The 18719-nt window shown below is 44.1% G+C and overlaps 1 protein-coding gene across 5 annotated transcripts in view; it reads right to left on the bottom strand.

The window, feature by feature from the left end:
- Window positions 1-3068: 3068 nt before the first annotated feature.
- DCUN1D3 (defective in cullin neddylation 1 domain containing 3) overlaps window positions 3069-18719 on the bottom strand; it is a 40202-nt gene continuing 24551 nt past the window's right edge. For all 5 annotated transcript variants that reach the window (XM_063099484.1, XM_063099479.1, XM_063099481.1 and 2 more), the window contains 2 exons: window positions 9926-10461; window positions 3069-8385 (listed from right to left, as the gene is read on the bottom strand). In XM_063099484.1, coding sequence (XP_062955554.1) covers window positions 7902-8385; window positions 9926-10356 — 915 coding nt within the window. In that variant the 5' untranslated portion in view covers window positions 10357-10461 and the 3' untranslated portion in view covers window positions 3069-7901. The remainder of the gene's footprint in view (window positions 8386-9925; window positions 10462-18719) is intronic.

Below are 18719 nucleotides of genomic sequence, written 5' to 3' on the forward strand. Positions count from 1 at the left end.
CGGCTAATGCTCCCACACCTTTTGGAGGCCAAAGCTGCCAACTTGGCCTCTTGCAAAACACACATTCCATTCATAAGTGCGTTTGTGCATTTTCCCTCCCACACCCTTCCAGGCAGCCAGTGCAGAGCTGCCAAGGCAGCTGCTGGAGAGGCAGATTCTCATTTGGGGGAAAAAGCAACCCCAAAGATTTTTACAGAACTCATGATTTAGGCTTTGAACATACTGTTCCCATTTTCTGCCCATAGTGAGGTTACTCAGAATACTCAACTGTTTGTTTTCATTTCCTTCATCCTGCTTTTTGTAAATAACCTCTTCCCTATTATAAAGGAAAACTCATTAATGGAAATTTGAAAAATCCAGAAAAATTAAATCACACCTAATCCTTCCACCCACAGTCAATGACTGCCAATATTTTACAGTCTTCTATCAAACTTTCCATAATTATTCAAAAGTGGAATTTTTAATAGCTGCATAATATTCCAATATTGATGTGTACCATAATTTCTAAAATAGTACTGTTTTTGACATTGGTTATTCCCAAATGATGCTGCCGATTATATCCTTGCACATACATCCTTAGGAAAAGTTCCTAAGTGAAATTATTGGGTTAAAGAGTATGAACATTTAAGGTTCTTTTAACTCCAGAAAGGCTTTCATCTGTTTGCTAGCATGGATTTGTTTCAAATCTTTGCCAATTTGATAGGTTAAAAAAGTTTTTCACTGTAGGTTTAGTTTCTTTTTATTTGAATACCCTTTAGATTGGCATCTGACTTTTTTTCCCAGAAGCTTTTTGGCCAATTATTTTTCTTTAGTATGTTGTCCATATCCTTTGCACATTTTCCTGTAGGGAAGACAAGTACCTTTCCATACTGAATTTTTAAGGGCTCTTTATGGAATGAATATAGTGTCAATTTGTCAATTATCGCAAAAATGTTTCTACTTTGCTTTTTACTTTAAGGTAAATAAGTTAGAAGTTTATTCTTTGAACTTAGAAAGTCCTAATTGATCCAGAGGTCAATTTAATATATACTGACAAGTTTATATATTTCTAATGATTTAATTTTTACTTATACTTTTATTCTTCGGAATTAACTTAGGCATATGTTAACTTTTCCTCAAATATTTAGATAAATTTACCCAATTATCTACTTACAAAATAATGGAGGATGCCTCCTTTATTATGTAAGTCCATGTATGTACTAGGGCTGTTATTTTTTCTTTCTCATCTTGCACTAGTATCATATTTTGTAGCTCTGTATTTTAATATACTAGCAATTTTAGCAGCATCACCCAGATAAGAACAGGGCCCATGGAGGGTGCCCATCAGCATGGATTACAAAACACTGTAGTAAAGATGTGTTGCTGCTGACTGCATTACTGCTGCTATATTGCCCTGGGACTTTCTCAGCACCCCTGAGGCAAGAGACTGAATCCGAGGTCAGAACATTACATAGAATATTAAACTCAGGTAGGAGCTGTAAGACAGAAGTCAAAGTGAAGGAAGGGAAGTGGAGAGGCTCCCTAACCTTTTCTCCCCAGGCAGACTAACCCTTTTTGTCAACTAGGTCAAAACCCAGAGCTAGAGGATGACGTCCAGAGCCAACCCAGCCATGTGCTTTGGCAACTGGAATTGAAAGTAGGGAAAAGGCCAGTGCTGAGGTGATTCTTCTGTACTCCTCTGGACCCTCAGCACCACCTTCAGTATCCCTTTCTTGTTAAAAAAAACTCCATCCCACATGGAATAAGCTCATCTGGTAATTGTGTGAGGCTGTTTGCCCCTTATCTAAGAACTGGATTTTGGCCTTGTAATCTGTACAGAACTCTTTGGATAGCTCCAGGCTCTACACAAGCACCCAAGTCAGTGTCCTCTACTCTGTTACTCCCCAGAACTGTGAGGCCCTGGCTGGCTCGATACCTCAGAAGGGCCAAAGCACAGAAGAAAAAGCCCAAGAGCCAGCTGTGGAATAAGTACATGTTTTGGACGTATACTTTTAAGTGGGGAAAAAAGTCACTCCAGAGATTTCCTTCCAGCTCCCATATGATCCCAACCTGCTAATAAGGGAGGAAGAGAGAAAAAATTCCAGTTAATGTAGGAAACCTAAGAAACCTCTCCCTGGCTAGAGAATGTAGCCATGACTCTCAAGCCCTTTGCAACTGAAAAGAAAAAGCATATCTAATCCTACCTCTGTACTTATTTTTAAGAGATACCAACATGAGGCTGGGAATCTTTGGGGAGGCCATTAAGGCCTCCATCAAAGAAATGAGTAAAATGGCTGGTCAGTAGCTTTCCTGAATATAAACAATAACTAGACAGAAAATACAAGAAAATAAGCTTAAGTGGTCTACCAAAATCAGACTTCTAGGATGTAAGCAGCTGAGGGGAGCCTCCTAACCCCCAATTTGGCACAGAGGGAAGTTAAGCCCCTAAGGGGTACAATGATTTGTGAAAGGCCATATATGACCCTGCCAATCCCCATCTGTTGTTCTCTGGATTCCCTGCATTACTCACATAACATCCTTTTGGGGAACCTTAAGAGAACTTATGACTGAGCACTTAGGTATCTTAGATGCTCTATAAAGCTTTTAAATCCTAACAATCTGATGGAAATAAGAGTCTCAATATTACAGAGGAGTAAAAAGAAACTTACGAGGCTCACTAACATGCTGAAGGTTATATAGCAGTGGCACTTACCAGTTAAAGCCAGGTTCAGCTTGTCTCCTTTGCCTGCATCACTGCCAGACAGATCTAGGGGTGCTGCATTTAACAAAGCGCTTAAAGTCACTTTTTATTCCTCGTGGGAATTCACATCAGTTGCTAAGCTATTTAGGTAGTGGCTCTATGAGGACTCCTTTGCTCTTTGCCTGTAAGTACTGGGCTCCCAAACGCCACTCCATTTAGCTTGGTGTATGGGAGATCAATACTCATCTTTGGAGTCTGGGGATCCTGTACTATCTGGATTACTTTCCAAAGCATAGGAATTGTTCAATATCATGTTTGTAGAGGCTCCCAGGGGGGTTAATCTTGCCCCAGAATAAAGTCACTGTTATCGTTTGTTTCTTCAGAAATGTCAATAGGCAAGTAAACAAATTTATTAAATTCAACAGCAGGTAACCTTCCAAATAAAAAAACATCAAAGGAAAAAAAAAGGGAGACATCCAAGACAAAAATGTGGGTAACAGTAAAGATATTCAAGGGGCCATTTGGAGAGTGCAACAGTGCAGAGAATACAAACAAAAGTATTAACTTCTATGAAATTTGTACAAACTCAAGAAACAGATACACTCGTCACAAACCAAGAGGGATCCACAAAGGTGGAGGGTCACGTGAGCAGTGGACTCATCACCTCGGCGGCTTAAGGCAGGGTACCTGCAGGACCAATTCATCCAAGCCCCATTTGCCTATTGCTTCAACTTCCCCCTTTGAAACTTAGGATCATATTCATTAGTGCAACAGGTAACAGCAAGTAATCGGACTGGGGACCAGGGTCAGAGGGAAGACACTTTTCCCAGAGAAAATGTATATACGTTGGGGGAAAAAAACCACAGCAGTTGCTGAATGGCTTCCTTTGGCAATATCCAAGACCTGTGTCGTAAGGAGTGGGGAAAGAAGGTGGGTGGTGGAATTAAGTATCTATGGGAGCAGGCCGGTTTTACATGAGAGGAATAGGGAAGACATGATACCCAGCACCTGAATCAGAAGCAGAAACCAACGGTTACTTAAAGCTATTTGAACCATTTTGGCTTCTGCAACTAGTGCTCAAGGAACAATTTATTTTGTCTTTCAAAAAGGGAAAAAAGCTGATCCTCCCTGACATGTACTCCTAGTCCAGGTTAATCTGGGCATATGCTGAGTTACAGCTTACCATGGGAATAAACTGTGAGGGGGGGTGAGTGGGAACCCCCTCTATATGTGACTCAGAAAATTTGTGGAATAAAAGGAGGATCAATGTCAGATGTCCTCAAATGATACCCTCCAATTAATACCCTTCAGTAGCTTTCATAGTCCTTTCAGCCATTTAAACAAGACATTGGTGGAATCCTCAAGGAAGACCTTTGTCAATTTACCAACATGTTCAAGTCATCACTAACCAAACATAAGAGACAAGAAAAATACCAAAGCAGGAAACGAAAAAATCTAACAGCAGCTTTCTTCTGGCCCTTACCTTATAATTGTATAATTATGGCGGCGTTTGGGCTTCACTGCAGTGAAGACTTGACTTGAAATATAGTAAACCAAACAGTCCTAAACAGAGATCTGTTTTGGTTTGTAAACTTTTAGACAAGTCTTCATCCCAGTTATTTCCCACCACCATTTCATACAATTTGGCATAGTATATTATTTATGAGGCCATCAAGTGAACTATATAAGGTCCCACACCCTGCAGCCTCCAGCACTGAGGACTGAATTTTGGCACCAGACCCTGGCAGATTAGTACTGCTTCAAAGACTGACTAATACTGTGTGGCTTAATCCTTCCTGCCCAAGAAGGCTAGTTTGCACCTTACTTTAGGGAAGTTTAATATTAAAAACACTACTTTGTACATTTTCAGTTGTATTTCCCCGGGCCTGGGGGTTTACTGACATTTAGATCTTCACCCAAATCTATACTTTTCTTATTCTCTTATCAGAAAGGCAGATATGGATTCCTGGACCCAACTCACACATGTGGGCACATCTGGCAGGATAAGGGGAGAGCTGCTGAGGCAATCAGCTGAGTTCATTACAGGAGGTGGGGTTAAGAATGATACATTTAAATTTGGCAAGGGCAGGGGAAAGAGCAATTCAATGAAGTAACACTTCATCTCATACCAGCTTTCTAACAAGTTGCTAAAGAAACACCACAGAAGCTCACAGACAAAGCCATTTGCCAAACCAAGCAATTTCCCAGCACATATATTCACTTTGTTGTAGTCACTCTCAGGTGTTGCCAACTTTAAAAGTAGCATCCACAGCCTGCCCCTCTCCACATCACCCTGGTGTTACACTGCTAAAGTGAGGGGTGCACTGGCTCACCTGAGGGGTGTGCATTTGGCCTCCACAGAATTACTGCTCACTCTTTAAGCAGCAATCCTATTTCTAGGTTGAGAGGAACAAGGCCTTCCATTTCCTAGAAGCATAACTGCAAGCCCTATACACACCTCACCCTGGATCCCTTTGCAGAAAAACTGCTTTTCCTGTGGTCATGAGTCAAGCACTGGCCCAGAGATACTGCAGAAGCTTGAAATCCTTGCTCAGCATCAGGGACTCGAACCTGTAAGGAACCTATTAAGTCCCCTCCCAAACTGCTCCCTTTCCTGATTATCCACTTGCATCTTTGTAACAAACAGATCATTAAAAATATAACGAATTTTTTAAATGGCTCTTTTGTGGGAGGTAGGGAAGTTGAATAATTAAAAAACAAAATAAAATCCACCCATTCTAGTACACTTAATTCATGGAATGCCTTCTTGTAAGCTGGGGAAGGACTCTAGTTCCTGCAGAATCCTCAGCTGCCTCCATCTTTTGGGCATGTCTCTTGCACACCGTCCTGATCTGGGATAGAAAGAACTTCCCTAGCGAGGAGCAGCCTGCCTTTTCCCTCACTGAACCTCTACCCAGTCCAGGATGAGGAAAAATGGGGGGTTGCAAACTGGCTGGGTGAGAAGGTAGTCTAAGACTTATTCTGGATACCCCAACTACAGTGAGCCCACAGAACCTGCTGGGGCCCCCATAGACTCTTATGCAAGAATCTTGTGTCTTATTTAGCTAGAACAAAGTCAGACATCTAGCCTAAGAGCCCCCTTCAGCTTCCCAGCAGTGTTGCTAACCTACTGAGGCTGATTTTAAACTTTCCTTTCTGCCCCTCTACAAGGGGCAAAACTATCAGATTTAAAAACAAAATTTAAAAAAAAAAAAAATCCATGCATGTTCCCTATGTCAATTATCAATTTTAGAAAGACACCAACTGCCAAAACTCCTCAATCATCTTTATAAAGATGGGAGCCCAGAGCTGTCAGTCTACTAATAAAGGAACTCAAAAAATGGAATTCCTGCCCAGGCTGAGAAACTTATACCTGGGGAGGAAATGGGCACAGTTAGGGGAGAAAATTCTAAACATTTAATAGATAAGCTCTCATTACCTCAAGAGTATAAATATTTTTTAAATTTTTATTTAAAATAATCCTTTTAATCTGTTCCAAAGTGTTGGAAGCTGAACTGTACAATTTCCTGCCATCGACCTTCCATTACAATTTTTTGAGGACATATTTTTTTAAGTGATAAAATAATGAGGACTCAGTACTGAAACCAGGTAGGACCAAAGTCAGCTCCTCAGGCGCCTGTGGCAGTTTTGCCAAAGCTGGCCTTAGGGAGTGAGCACGAGTGCGGGACGAGTCTGGGGAACTGGGCCCTCTCTTGTGAGGAAAGGGCTGAGCAAACTCGTGTTCTCTTTACTGAAAATGGTCCAAATTCAGATTCAAAAGCCTCCATCATGAAGTTCCCTGGCACTCTTCTTATACTTTATATATCGAAGGCAATTCCCTCTTTTATGGCCAGTTTTAGCAGGCAAAGAAACAAAGGAATATAGATACATATATGTGTATATATATATTTTATATAGGTAAAATATATACATATTTTATATATGTATATATACATATTTGGGGGTAGGGAAAGGAGAGGAGGGTCATGTAAACCTAAACAGTCATCACATTACCCCAAATGAGTCTAACATTAACAAAAAGGTAATAAATAACTCCTGGGGGTTAAGTGACAACATGGGTGCAGCAAGAAGGGAAAGGGCACACATTTAACTGTTAAATACACTTTGATATTTGTTTGGCAGAGTTCAGGCCAGCCCCAGGCTTCTGCACTTGCCAGACAAGTAAGGTGATGATACTCAAAGAAAGAAATTAAAAAAAAAAATTCAAGCAGAGCTCCATACCACAGTTTTCCTTCAAGTCAGGTGGCCGGCAGGCACAGTTTTCCGACCCCCAAGAACTGAAACTTTGGCTCCAAGGCAAATGGGGAAAAAAAAAAAAAGTATTTCCACTTACAACATGAAAATACAGAAACTTCATCAAAGAAAGAAAACTATCAAAGAAGTCTACTTCCAGCAAAACTGAGGTAGCACTGCTTTCTCTGCATTCAACGCTTAAGTGGTTCTCAATACAATGTGTTCTAAAAAAAAAAAAAATTGCTCACTTGACTGACAGGTGCAGCATGTTGGTGGATATACTCAACATGCAATAGGTCAAAGAAGGAATGAGCAAGTGAGGGGAATAAGGGTTTCGGATCAATTAGCTTTAAAGGGGGTTGTCACCAGACTACAAATGCTCTTGGCTGGCCTTGGCTCCCTCTCGAGAGCTCTAAATCATCTGGGATTAATGCAATATGGTTAACAGTTAACACTGCTATTCAAATCTGTGTAAATCCTTAAAAATAATTATCACAACCTAAATTCAACCATGTAAACAGCACTACACACAGTACAGACCTGCCCTGAAAAACAATATGCAAAACTGAGATCTGGCACAGGCATCATTTTTGTCATGTTAATTCAACCTAACAGTCCCACTCCCTCCCCACCCTGCTCTACACCCTCCCTCACCAAAAAAAATCTAATTTGTGCAAGAAATGGCAGGCTTATTCTATCTGAAGGCTTCAAAAAAAAGGTACACAACATGTAACCAGGTTCAAATATTTTGGGGGATCCCCCCCAAAAAGAAATAACCAAAATAACCAAAAAGTGAAGAAAGTGCCTAAAACATGATACAGCATTTTAGAGCCCTTTCAGATACAAGGCAGAGAAAGGTGTAAAGTAGAAAATATCTGGATCTTTAGTGATTTCCAGAGAGGTCCAACTCCTCGGCTGGCTGCAGGGCAGCGGGCAGAGTCTTGCTGCTGCTCCTGGGACAGAGCCACTAAGTCTGCTCATTGGGACACAAGCCCTCGGGCCCTGAGCTGGGTGCGCCTCTTCCGTCCCCCTCTCTCTGACGTCGCTGCATTTCCCACTCCACAAAGGTATCGAAGAGACTTGGCCAGGCCTCATCCTCACTGTAGTTGCTGAGGTCGGGGCCAATCACCTGAGTGAAGTTAAGGAACATGTTCCAAGTGTCCCTGGAGATACCTTTGATCCCCGAGGGGTTCTCTGTTAGGAAGTTTAGCCACTGGTCCAACACTGGAGGATTGTTTTGGGTAAAGACTAGTTTCCACAGGGCAATGGCTATTTCCCGATGCAGTGACCGCTGCCCTTCTTCGGAGTCCAGGCCAAACTGAAATGTAAACCGATAGAGATCCTTGAATTTATCCTCTTGTTTGGCTTCTGTTAAGAGGCTAGGGAACCGTGCACAGATCCCATCAATGCTGTCTGCACTTATTGCTTTGCAGCCATCAAAAAACTCCTTCCTGCAACAGGAAAGAGAGGGCACAATGAATAATTCTATATAATACCATCTACAAGAGGCAATATAGTGTAGTGATTAAGAACATGGCTTTGGGGCTGGACGGTCTGGATTTGAATCCCAGCTCCTCCACCAATTCGTCCTATCCCTTCGTCTGTCAAATGGTGAGAATGCCACCTTCCTTCACAGGTTCTAGTGAAGACTAAATGAGTTCATAAATGTAACCGTTTCTGGCAGTGCCTGGCACATGGTGGGCGGCAGGTAATGGCTCACTCATTTACTCAGTCATCTTCCCGAAGCTAGACTCACGCCTCCTGCCCCCTGCCCTGCTGCCCACTCTGCAAAGTGACGAAGCTGTACTCTTTCTCCTCCCAGACGGAGAGGATTCCTGCTTCCCTTCTGCTGCTCTATGGGTTGTTTGTTTTTGGTATATTTTTGGTGACTGCCAAGGGAGATTTTTGGAGCCAAAGATTCTGGATGAATGTGCATAACACTGCCACCAGAGATCAAAGTTCTGCGATTAAAAAACAAAAATTGTGTATGTATTTTTAACATCTGTACAGCACGTTCAGCTTACAACATGGTCTCACATGGCTCATCTTCCCAGGGACTGCTGTGTCCGCTGAAGAGGGGGGCATCTGAGGTCTGCAGGGCAACCTACTGGGGGGGCAGATAAACTAGAAATTGTACAGCTGGGTCTCAAAGTCAGTTCTTATTCATAACCCTGTGCTCTACAAACTGCACCTTGGGGTGACCCTGCCATGTCCTTGCCCACAAACGACCCCTACAGGGATGAAGGACTATATGACATGGACAACCACTGTTTAGTAACTGGGGCCAGCTGACCTTGTTGCACACAGGTTTGACTGAGGGCAACGTGCTCAGGGCTAGAAGGGGCCACTGGCTTCATGTTGTGACAGAGGCACATTCCCAGAGGCACTCACTGCATTGACACTTGCAGTGCCTGGCACATCATCAATAACTGCTGAGTGAGAGAGTGAACTGATAAGGGAGGGAGTGAGAGGAAACAGGTCAGGACAGCAGAGGCGCTGAGCAGCAGCCTGGCAACAGCAGTGCCCTGGATCACTCCTCATTTAACTTAAGGCAAAGCTGACCAGTGCCCAGTTACTCAGAAGCTGCCTGGTGATGCTACGGTACGCCTGAAATGTGACCTACGAATTAGGCAAAGGCTTTACTCTGCAAGAAGAAACCTGGGGTACACCTCAGAGCCAGATATGAAGCTTTATCAAAATGAAATGTCCAAGCCTTACCCTCCCCCCATTCCTATTCAGTAAGTCAGCTGGAGAGCCAAGTATATATTTTTTAAACCCTTAGGAGAGTCTAGGGGGGCTTCTGTGGATCAGAACCACAACTTATTAGCACAGAATATATAAGCTTTAGAGGAATTGGTCATAAAAAGAAAAAAAGACTTACCCCAAATCATAGGAAGCCAGCCCAGTACTCTAGCCTAGCTGGGCACCACTGCCCAGTGGTGTTCCCTTTCCTCCCTGCTCAGCTGGTGACATGAAGTACTGGTGACTAACCTGGTAAATTTGCACATGGTAGCAGCCTGGAACTTCCAAGCCAACAGCAGCACTCGAAATTCCGTGGGGTCGACACACAGATCACTGCAAAAGCGCTCCATGCCCTCCTCCAAAATTGCATCCTCCCGCTCGTCCTTATATCGCCTGAACAGTTCTTCCAATCTCTGCAAAGAAGACTCCTCAGCATTGGACTTGGATTCCCTCCCAGCATCTCCTGAGGATGTCGGCAGCTGGCAGGCCTCAGTGGCGGCCTCTGCCTTCTTGGTCCCATTGACGAGGATGTCCCCACCTGGTTTGCCACAGGGTGGCACCTGCTCCTCACGGTGACCTGCACCCCGCCTGCTGTGTGACTTGCTGCTGGGGTCGCGGTCTCCATTCTTGCTGCCTAGGGTCGATGAGGGATTCTTGCACTTGGTGACACACTGCCCCATGGTGCTGGTGGCCTGGCTTCTAGAGTGGCCCTCTCTGGATTGGATGCCCTCGCTGCCACTGGCCCATGTACCTCAGCATGCCATCAGTCAGAGGAGCCAGGCAACCTGAAGGAAATGAGAAAGCAGTCACCTCTGGACAGGGGAGATGGGGTGTGGACATCACCCTACAGGGACTGGGCACTGGTGCACCACTGCTTTAGTGAGCCAACAACGAACTGGGGAGATCCTCCGAGTTCACCATCTCCTCCCTGGTAAACCAGATCTATAACTTCACCTTGGGAATGCAGTGGCTAGGGCACATATGGAGAACCAATAAGGGAAATTCCTAAAATTCTTTAGGTAACATGGGTTACAAAGAGGCCAATTCATGTGCAGAACACATCAAAGACCAGAGTTCTGACAGAAATATTCCAGAGGAAATCTGTCCTGCCAACTCACCATCACATAAGAAAGTTACTTGGACTTGTGTTAAACCAAGAGGTGCAAATAAACAGTTTGTCTTCTGGTTCCTAAAGCCGACATTCTCACATTTTCTTTTAAAGAAGGATGATTAGGGAAAAGGGGTGGCCATATCCAAGACAGTCTCATAATGGCCTTACAGTGAGGTAAAGGATTTGCATTGTCAAGACTACAAGCAGGGGCCCAGCCAAAGAGCAAACTGAAATTCGTCTGTGATCTCTTCAGATTCTTCCTTTCTGAGCCTATCCCATCCCAGTAGGTGAAATAATGCTCTTTCTTCACCCTACTTCACACACCTGCAGAAGCCATCCACCAACTCCACGCCAAGCTTCCCAATCGAGGAGCTCATGTGTGTCCCTCCCTCTGGCCCTCAGCAAGGCTGCACACAGAATGTAAGCCAAGTTCATACTACACTTGACTGTTCCATAGGATGTACAGACTCATCTTCCAAATGGGTGTCCCCACTTCAAAAGAAGGGCTGATTTGCTCAAATACAATCTCTAATGGTAAGATAATTGCTAGATGAAAAAGAAAAATCTGAACTGATACATAAAACTCATCGTGGTGGTTTATTAATTACTTGTGTAATTAAAAAGTGTTTTTTAGTATAGTTTAAAGTCAACCAAAACAGCATGGTCCTGGCATAAAAACAGACACACTGATCAATGGAATAGAATAGAGAATCCAGAAATCAACCTACACACCCACAGCCATCTGATCTTTGACAAAGGCACCAAGCCTATATACACTGGGGAAGAGACTGCCTCTTCAGCAAATGGTGCTGGGATAACTGGATATCCATATGCAGGAGAATGAAACTAGACCCATACCTTTCACCATATCCTAAGTCAACTCGAAATGGATTAAAGAATTAAATACACACCCTGAAACAATAAAACTTCTTAAAGAAAACATAGGAGAAACACTTCAGGAAGTAGGACTGGACACAGACTTCATGAATACGACCCCAAAAGCATGGGCAACCAAAGGAAAAATAAACAAATGGGATTATATCAAACTAAAGAGCTTCTGCACAGCAAAAGAAACAATTAACAGAGTTAAAAGACAACCAACAGAGTGGGAGAAAATATTTGCAAAATATACATCTGACAAAGGATTAATATCCAGAATATACAAGGAACTCAAACAACTTTACAAGAAAAAACCAAGCAACCCAATTAAAAAATGGGCAAAAGAGCTAAGTAGGCATTTCTCTAAGGAAGATATACAAATGGCCAACAGACATATGAAAAAATGCTCAACATCACTCAGCATCCGGGAAATGCAAATCAAAACTACACTGAGATACCATCTCACCCCAGTTAGGATGGCTAAAATCCAAAAGACTCTGAACGATAAATGCTGGCGAGGTTGCGGAGAAAAAGGAACTCTCATACATTGTTGGTGGGACTGCAAAATAGTGCAGCCTCTATGGAAAATGGTATGGAGGTTCCTCAAACAATTGCAGATAGATCTACCATATGACATAGCTATCCCACTGCTGGGAATATACCCAGAGGAATGGAAATCATCAAGTCGAAGGTATACCTGTTCTCCAATGTTCATCGCAGCACTATTTACAATAGCTAAGAGTTGGAACAAGCCCAAATGTCCATCATCAGATGAGTGGATATGGAAAATGTGGTATATCTACATAATGGAATACTACTCTGCTATAAAAAAGAATGAAATACTGCCATTTGCAACAACATGGATGGACCTAGAGAGAATTATATTAAGTGAAACAAGTCAGGCACAGAAAGAGAAAAATCACGTTCTCACTTATTTGTGGGAGCTAAAAATAAATAAATAAATACACAAACAACCGGGGGTGGGGGGGGAAGAAGACACAACAATTATGATTCCTTGAAGTTGATACGACAAGCAAACAGAAAGGACATTGTTGGGAGGGAGGTTTCGGTAATGGACGACAATAATCAACCACATTGTATATTGACAAAATAAAATTTGGAAAAAAAAAAAATTACAATGATAAACTGATAATGTGATAGATATATTAATTAATTTGATGGAATCTTTCTACAATTTATACATAGAACAAAAACATCAAGCTGTACACAAAAATATACACAATTATGTCAATTAAAAAATAATTTAAAGGAAAAAAAAAGTGTTTTTTAATGAATTGCTAGAACTTTCTGAGCCAGAGATGAGGTTATTTCTCTAAGACCACTCTGTCTAGTCGGGACTCATTCTTACCTTCAAGTAGTTTGCTAGAAAATTCATTTCCAATTTAGTACTTGTAAAATCTGGCAGCTACTAGAAATGGCAGCCACTGAAATTATGTTGCTGATAGAAATGTGGACCAGGAGCCAGAAATGCAGTAGGAAAAGCAGACATCAGACAGTCAATGTCAGTCCACATGGGTCTCCTCAGCTCTAAGGTGCCTTTTAGGGACCAGCATAATTGAAACTCAAAGCTAATAGATGACTGGCAGTGGGGGAAAAGGTGGTTTTTATGAAAGGCTGGAACTTTAAACTTTACTTAAAAAACTCAGCTTCCTCTAAACAGTGCCTGAATAAACTGGGGTTATGTTCAGGAGGAATTCTCTCTAAGAGTAAGCTCTGAATGTACAACCGTAAAACAAAGAGCAGAATCATTCCTGTACTTACTGGAGACTAATCATATCAGGGTGTATCCCATTCTCCACCCTCAAAGAGAATAAAGGACAAAAAGACTTGTCCACACATGCCCTCAAAAGACCTGCAGTTTCACTTTGGCTTCAAAACACACTGAGACCCTTATAAGGGCTTTCGGTGTGGAAAATGACAGACCCAGGTAAGTTTTTTAAGTCTTTTTTTAGCTTTAGGAGTATAGCTAGTAAGCCAAAGCATAACCTATTAAAATTTAAAAGGCAAGGGGTTGATTCTTAGAAGACCATCATACAAAAGGGAAGCAAGTGTTGGGAGCTGAACTATCTCAAAACAAGAAGATACCATGTGGAGGGCTGGTTTCCAGATTTGTGTTTCTGAAGGTTGGAGTGCTGAAAGAAACAAAAGGCCCAAACTTACACAAACCCCACATGTTCAATGACTGGCAGCTCTAACTCCCAGGCACGCTGACTCACCAGGGTTTGCTGCTCAGCTGCTGCTGCTGAGGGAGGCCTGGGCATCCAGCAAGATAAGAGGATTTCCTGGCCTCCATCTAACCCACCTAACCAGTCCACTAAGCCCCCCCCCGCCCACTGGACGGACACTTCATTACAGCAGCTTCCTCCAAACCCTGGCACCACGGCCTTCAGGTAGGGACAGAACAGATGCGGCTCCCAAAGAGGCCCTGATCCCATTCACCCAACGGCCTCCACGTAAGAGCATCTTCTGATGACCTGACACACCAGAACCAGCTAGAACCTGAAGGCTTTAACATAACTAGCAGATGAGAAAAAGGGTGAAAACCAATGTTGACAGATGATCAATCAGCCATGTGCCAGAAGATCAAATCCTTCTTCTATTATGGTTTCTTTGAAATGCCCCCATTCCAGCTGAGTGTTGAGTGGCAGTCTCAGCCAGAAGAAAATATTTTCAGATCTGATGGTGAGAATGGCCCCTGATTACTCTGATTACTGCCCAGTGGGCTCCCTTCTTCTGTGCCTACCCTCTTCCCCAGGAAAATACTTTCACTCCCAGAACTTTCCCCAGGCTCAATCACAGTGCCCAGCCCTGTGTCCCAGGCTGGCAGCATTTCAAGTGTTTTAAAATTGAAAGTCTCCATGGACTCACTAGCTATTGGCTAATAGCTAATAATAGCAGTCATCAATTCTTGAGTACTTGATATGGTGCCAGGCACTATGCTAAGTACTTTAGAGACATTAACTTATATATCCTCACCACAAGCCCATTTAAAGACAGGAAAACTGAGGCTCCAAGTAAAGCAAGTTACCCAAGATTACATAACAAATGGAACCTAGTATGTCTGGCTCAACCATGACCTTTACCACTAGGCTGGACTGCTAGCCCACCCAGAGCACAGCGTCTAGGAATGGCACATGAGGAGATGAGCCGGAGTCCAGGAGTGACACCATGGCGGCCCAGAGCAACAAATCTTACCATCAGCCACTGGAAAGAGAACAACATGCGGTCTGTGCCCAGTGCTCGAGAGGGACATCCTATCCATGGCCCTCTTATAGACCAGCCCCGCCCCCACCATCCAGCCTCGCAGGAAGACCCTGGGCTCAGCCTCATCAGAGGAGGGGACTAGAATTAGTCCAGATGCCCTAAACCTGTGGTGTTTCAGTCCACCAGCATGGTTAAATGTTCCAGCTCTGAAATCAAGACCTAACTCTGCCACTTGCTAATTGTTTGACCCTAATGGAAACCTGAATTTCCTCAGTCTGCAAAATAAGCTGTTGTAAGGATTCAGGCAGGAAATGCAGATAAAGCGTATCTGGCACACATCCCCCCCACCCACAGAAAACACTTGATATTGTTATTAGCAATCAGGTAGTATATCTGGTTAGCCTGCTGGAAGCCCCAGCTTGTCCCATGTGAACAATGTGCTCCAGACCTGAGGCCCAGCCAGGACTCCCACCCCGGCCGGCCGTCAGTCATCAGCTGGAGTCTTGTTCAAAGACGGTTTCTTACACCACAGCTTCTTACACCACAGCGCTGACCCTACTCAAATGCACCACCATCCAGAACTACCTAGAGGATCAGACTCCACAGGACAGGATTTCCTTCTGATTGATTGTGAACAGAATCAAGCTGTGCCCCATGGACACTCTGAATTGCTGGTCACGCCCTGTCCCTAACCTGGGGCAGGCTTTTAGCCAGTTCCAGACTCCTTCCCCTTTCTGCTTAGTCCCAGCTCTGTAGGTTTGCAGAAAACAGGACTTCCAGCTTTCCTCTGGCTTAGATGTCCCAGGTAGTCCCCCTCCCTATCACTGCGATCTCTGAAGTGAAGCAGAATCCGGGTGGTACCAGCACCAAGTTTTCAACAGTAACAGAGCATTATTGCTAATGAATATCAGTTTGTATTTGTTAGAACATTACAATAGCTGTATATAAAAGCTCTGTGAAGTAATAACCCCCGTTTTACAGGAAAATAAATGGAGGCACACCAAAGGCAAGGACCTGATGTAGGAAGGGAGAAAACAGAGCACAGTAATTAGGAGGAAGAGCTGACAAGCCTGGATGTGAATCATGGCGATGGCACCAACTAACTGTAACTGTCAGCACGTAACTTTAAAATGTGGCAGCTGTACCTCAAAGGCCTGTGGGGTAGAGTAAGTGAGATAATCCATGTAAAACGCTCTGCTTAATACCTGGCTCATTGAAAGCATTTAGTAAGTGTTAGCCTCTCTAATAGTTATCATTATTATTATCACAAAGTTGGTGACAGAATCAAGCCTCCCTCTTTCTGGAGCAGTGCTCTTTGCAGAAGCCAGCCCAGCTCTCGCGTGGCATTCAGGGACGCCCAGCACCAGTTCTCCTCTTCCTAAGTAAGTGACTCTGCTCTCCAGCTTCAGCTAAGGGGCACAAATGGAATGAATGGAGCCAAGGACAAGGAGGGATAGGGAGAAAGGAAGGGCAGGAAGAAGAATAAAGGTGAAAAACCCGCACAAACTGAGGAAACCTACTTCTAAGCAGTTCAGGTGTTTACCTGAAAGATCAAAGACAGTAACTCTGCTCAGCTCTGCTAAACTTATGCTGGACCAAGATCAGCCTCCAGAGTTTCCCCCGCAACCTCACTTTCAAGTGCTTCTGGTGCCTTGCCTCCCGTCTCTGCACATCAGCCTCCAGACTCCCTCCTCTCCTGTGCCAGCCCTGGCTGCTGTTCCCAGGGAGGGCTTACCTGCCTGGCCCTGGCCCTGGCCCCGGAGCAGGCACGGCTGGGCCCAAAGGGCAATCCCAGAGGCTGCGGTCCTTGTGGATGCTCTAGCTCCACAGAAGGATCAGAGAGCCGCTCCTATTTCCTATGCAGGTCCGTGAAGTAACAACCAGCAAATGCCTGTCTTCTAGGGGCTTACTCTCACTCTCCTGCTGAGACAGAATTGCCTCTTAGGGAATCGAACTACCATGGTGGCCTAACCCACACTGAGACTCAGAGTGAATAGAGAAGGAAAAGGAGAGAGAAGTGTGAATTATTTATTGAAAGAAAGCTAGAGAGGGACCAAGGAAGTAAAACCAGCATTTGTGGAGCCTGGGGCTACACGCTTCCTATGCACCATCCCAAACAACAACCCTGAGAAATAGTTTGTTATGGCTTTTACAGATTAAGAAACTCAGGTTTTGTGACTACTAAGTAATGGGACTGGTAAATAAAACCAGTCTGTCAGACTTCCCATGGGAAGGTTTCACAGAGAAGGTAGGTCTCATTCTGTCCTTTAGTGACTATAAGCATGAAATGGAAGGAAGGAGGAAGAGGGCCAATATGGTGGGTCCGTGTTATGAATATATATTAATAACTATTTTATAAATAATTACATATATTTATTGAAGCAACTGACATGAATTTAATCCACTAGAACTCTATAAGGAAGATAATACAATCTTCACTTTACAGGGAGGAAGTGAATAGAGTTTAAGTTGGCCTGAGGTCACACAGCTGGTCTGTGAGGCAAAAGGGATTCAAATCCAGGCAGTCCAACTCTCCACTCTCTGTCACTGGCCTCATTACTGTGCTCTGCCATGATGTGTGCCAGGACCCCCCGCCCCCCCACCAGCACCAAGGAGATGATGACGCCCCAAGAAGAAAACATACTCATTAACACCCAAGTGTACTCCAGAGGCACCGAGTCAATACAAACAGAGTAAACTCCCAGGAAGCCTTCAGTTCTGGTCTGGGGTCCCCCTGAGCAACGTGGGCCCTTGAGCAAGTCACTTAACCTTTCTAAGTTTCTGTGACCCTAACATTAAAATGAGGGATCTGAATTAGTCTTTCCAAAGTCTAATATTCTGGGGCTACCTTCAGCTTTTTGGCATTCAAAGAAGCTGAAGTTCTAAATTTGCAACCCTTCTGAGGACAGACACTTTGCCTCCTTAGTTAAGTTTTCACACTTCCGCCCAAGCCTATCAGAGCCACAGGGAGGTTAGAAGTCCAAAAGAAGAGAGGAAGCAGAGCTACTCCAATTTGAACAAGGGGTGATAGATAACACTGGCTTTACAGCCTTCCCTCTCCTTAATCATCTTAGTTTGATCTCTGCAGGGTCACTAACGGGACCCTGACATATGGAGAGCAGATCAGAACGAGCTGGTTCTTTGTTGCAGCTCGTCAGGTCAGAAAGCCCACTCAGAAGAATGCTGTGTTGGCTACTGATGGGGAGCCTGTCACCCAAGGAACAGTCTTGAGAAATGAGGAACTAAAAACACAGGAGGCAGGTTCTAGCCAAGGCTGAATAGATGGTTCCCAGTGTTACTCTCTCCCACCAATCAACCAATTTACAACTATAAAATGCCACATCAGACAAGCTGGGGCTACTGGAGCTCAGGGGAAGAGGAGGAGAGACCTACGGAGTTAATGAAGGTGGGAGAAGCCACGATGAGAGAAAGAAAAACTGCTCTTGAGTGTTTTGGGCCACGGCCACTTTAAGGCTAGAACTGCTGAGTACATGGAGCAGGAGCCGGCAGAAGCTGCAGCTGTGCCCTTCACATGGAGTTACTTGGAGGCAGCAGGAGAGAAGAGGGCCTTGGCAGCCCCCAGGACAGCAAGACCACTAATAGGTTTCCCATGGACCCATGCACGAGTGAGGAGCCAGAACAACTGAAAAAAGGGAGCCGTTCAGAGGCTGGTGAGTCATTGCAAGGGACCAGCGCAGGGCCCGTCCCATGAGAAGTGTTTGGAGCACGGGCGGTGGGGGAGATGGGCCCACTGGGAGAACACTGGGACACAGCAAGGACAGCCGACCCGCCTCCCCATACGGCACAGGACCACTCAGAGGAGACTGG

Source organism: Cynocephalus volans, chromosome 6 (assembly GCF_027409185.1).
Source record: "Cynocephalus volans isolate mCynVol1 chromosome 6, mCynVol1.pri, whole genome shotgun sequence".
In the NCBI taxonomy this organism is placed as follows: domain Eukaryota; kingdom Metazoa; phylum Chordata; class Mammalia; order Dermoptera; family Cynocephalidae; genus Cynocephalus; species Cynocephalus volans.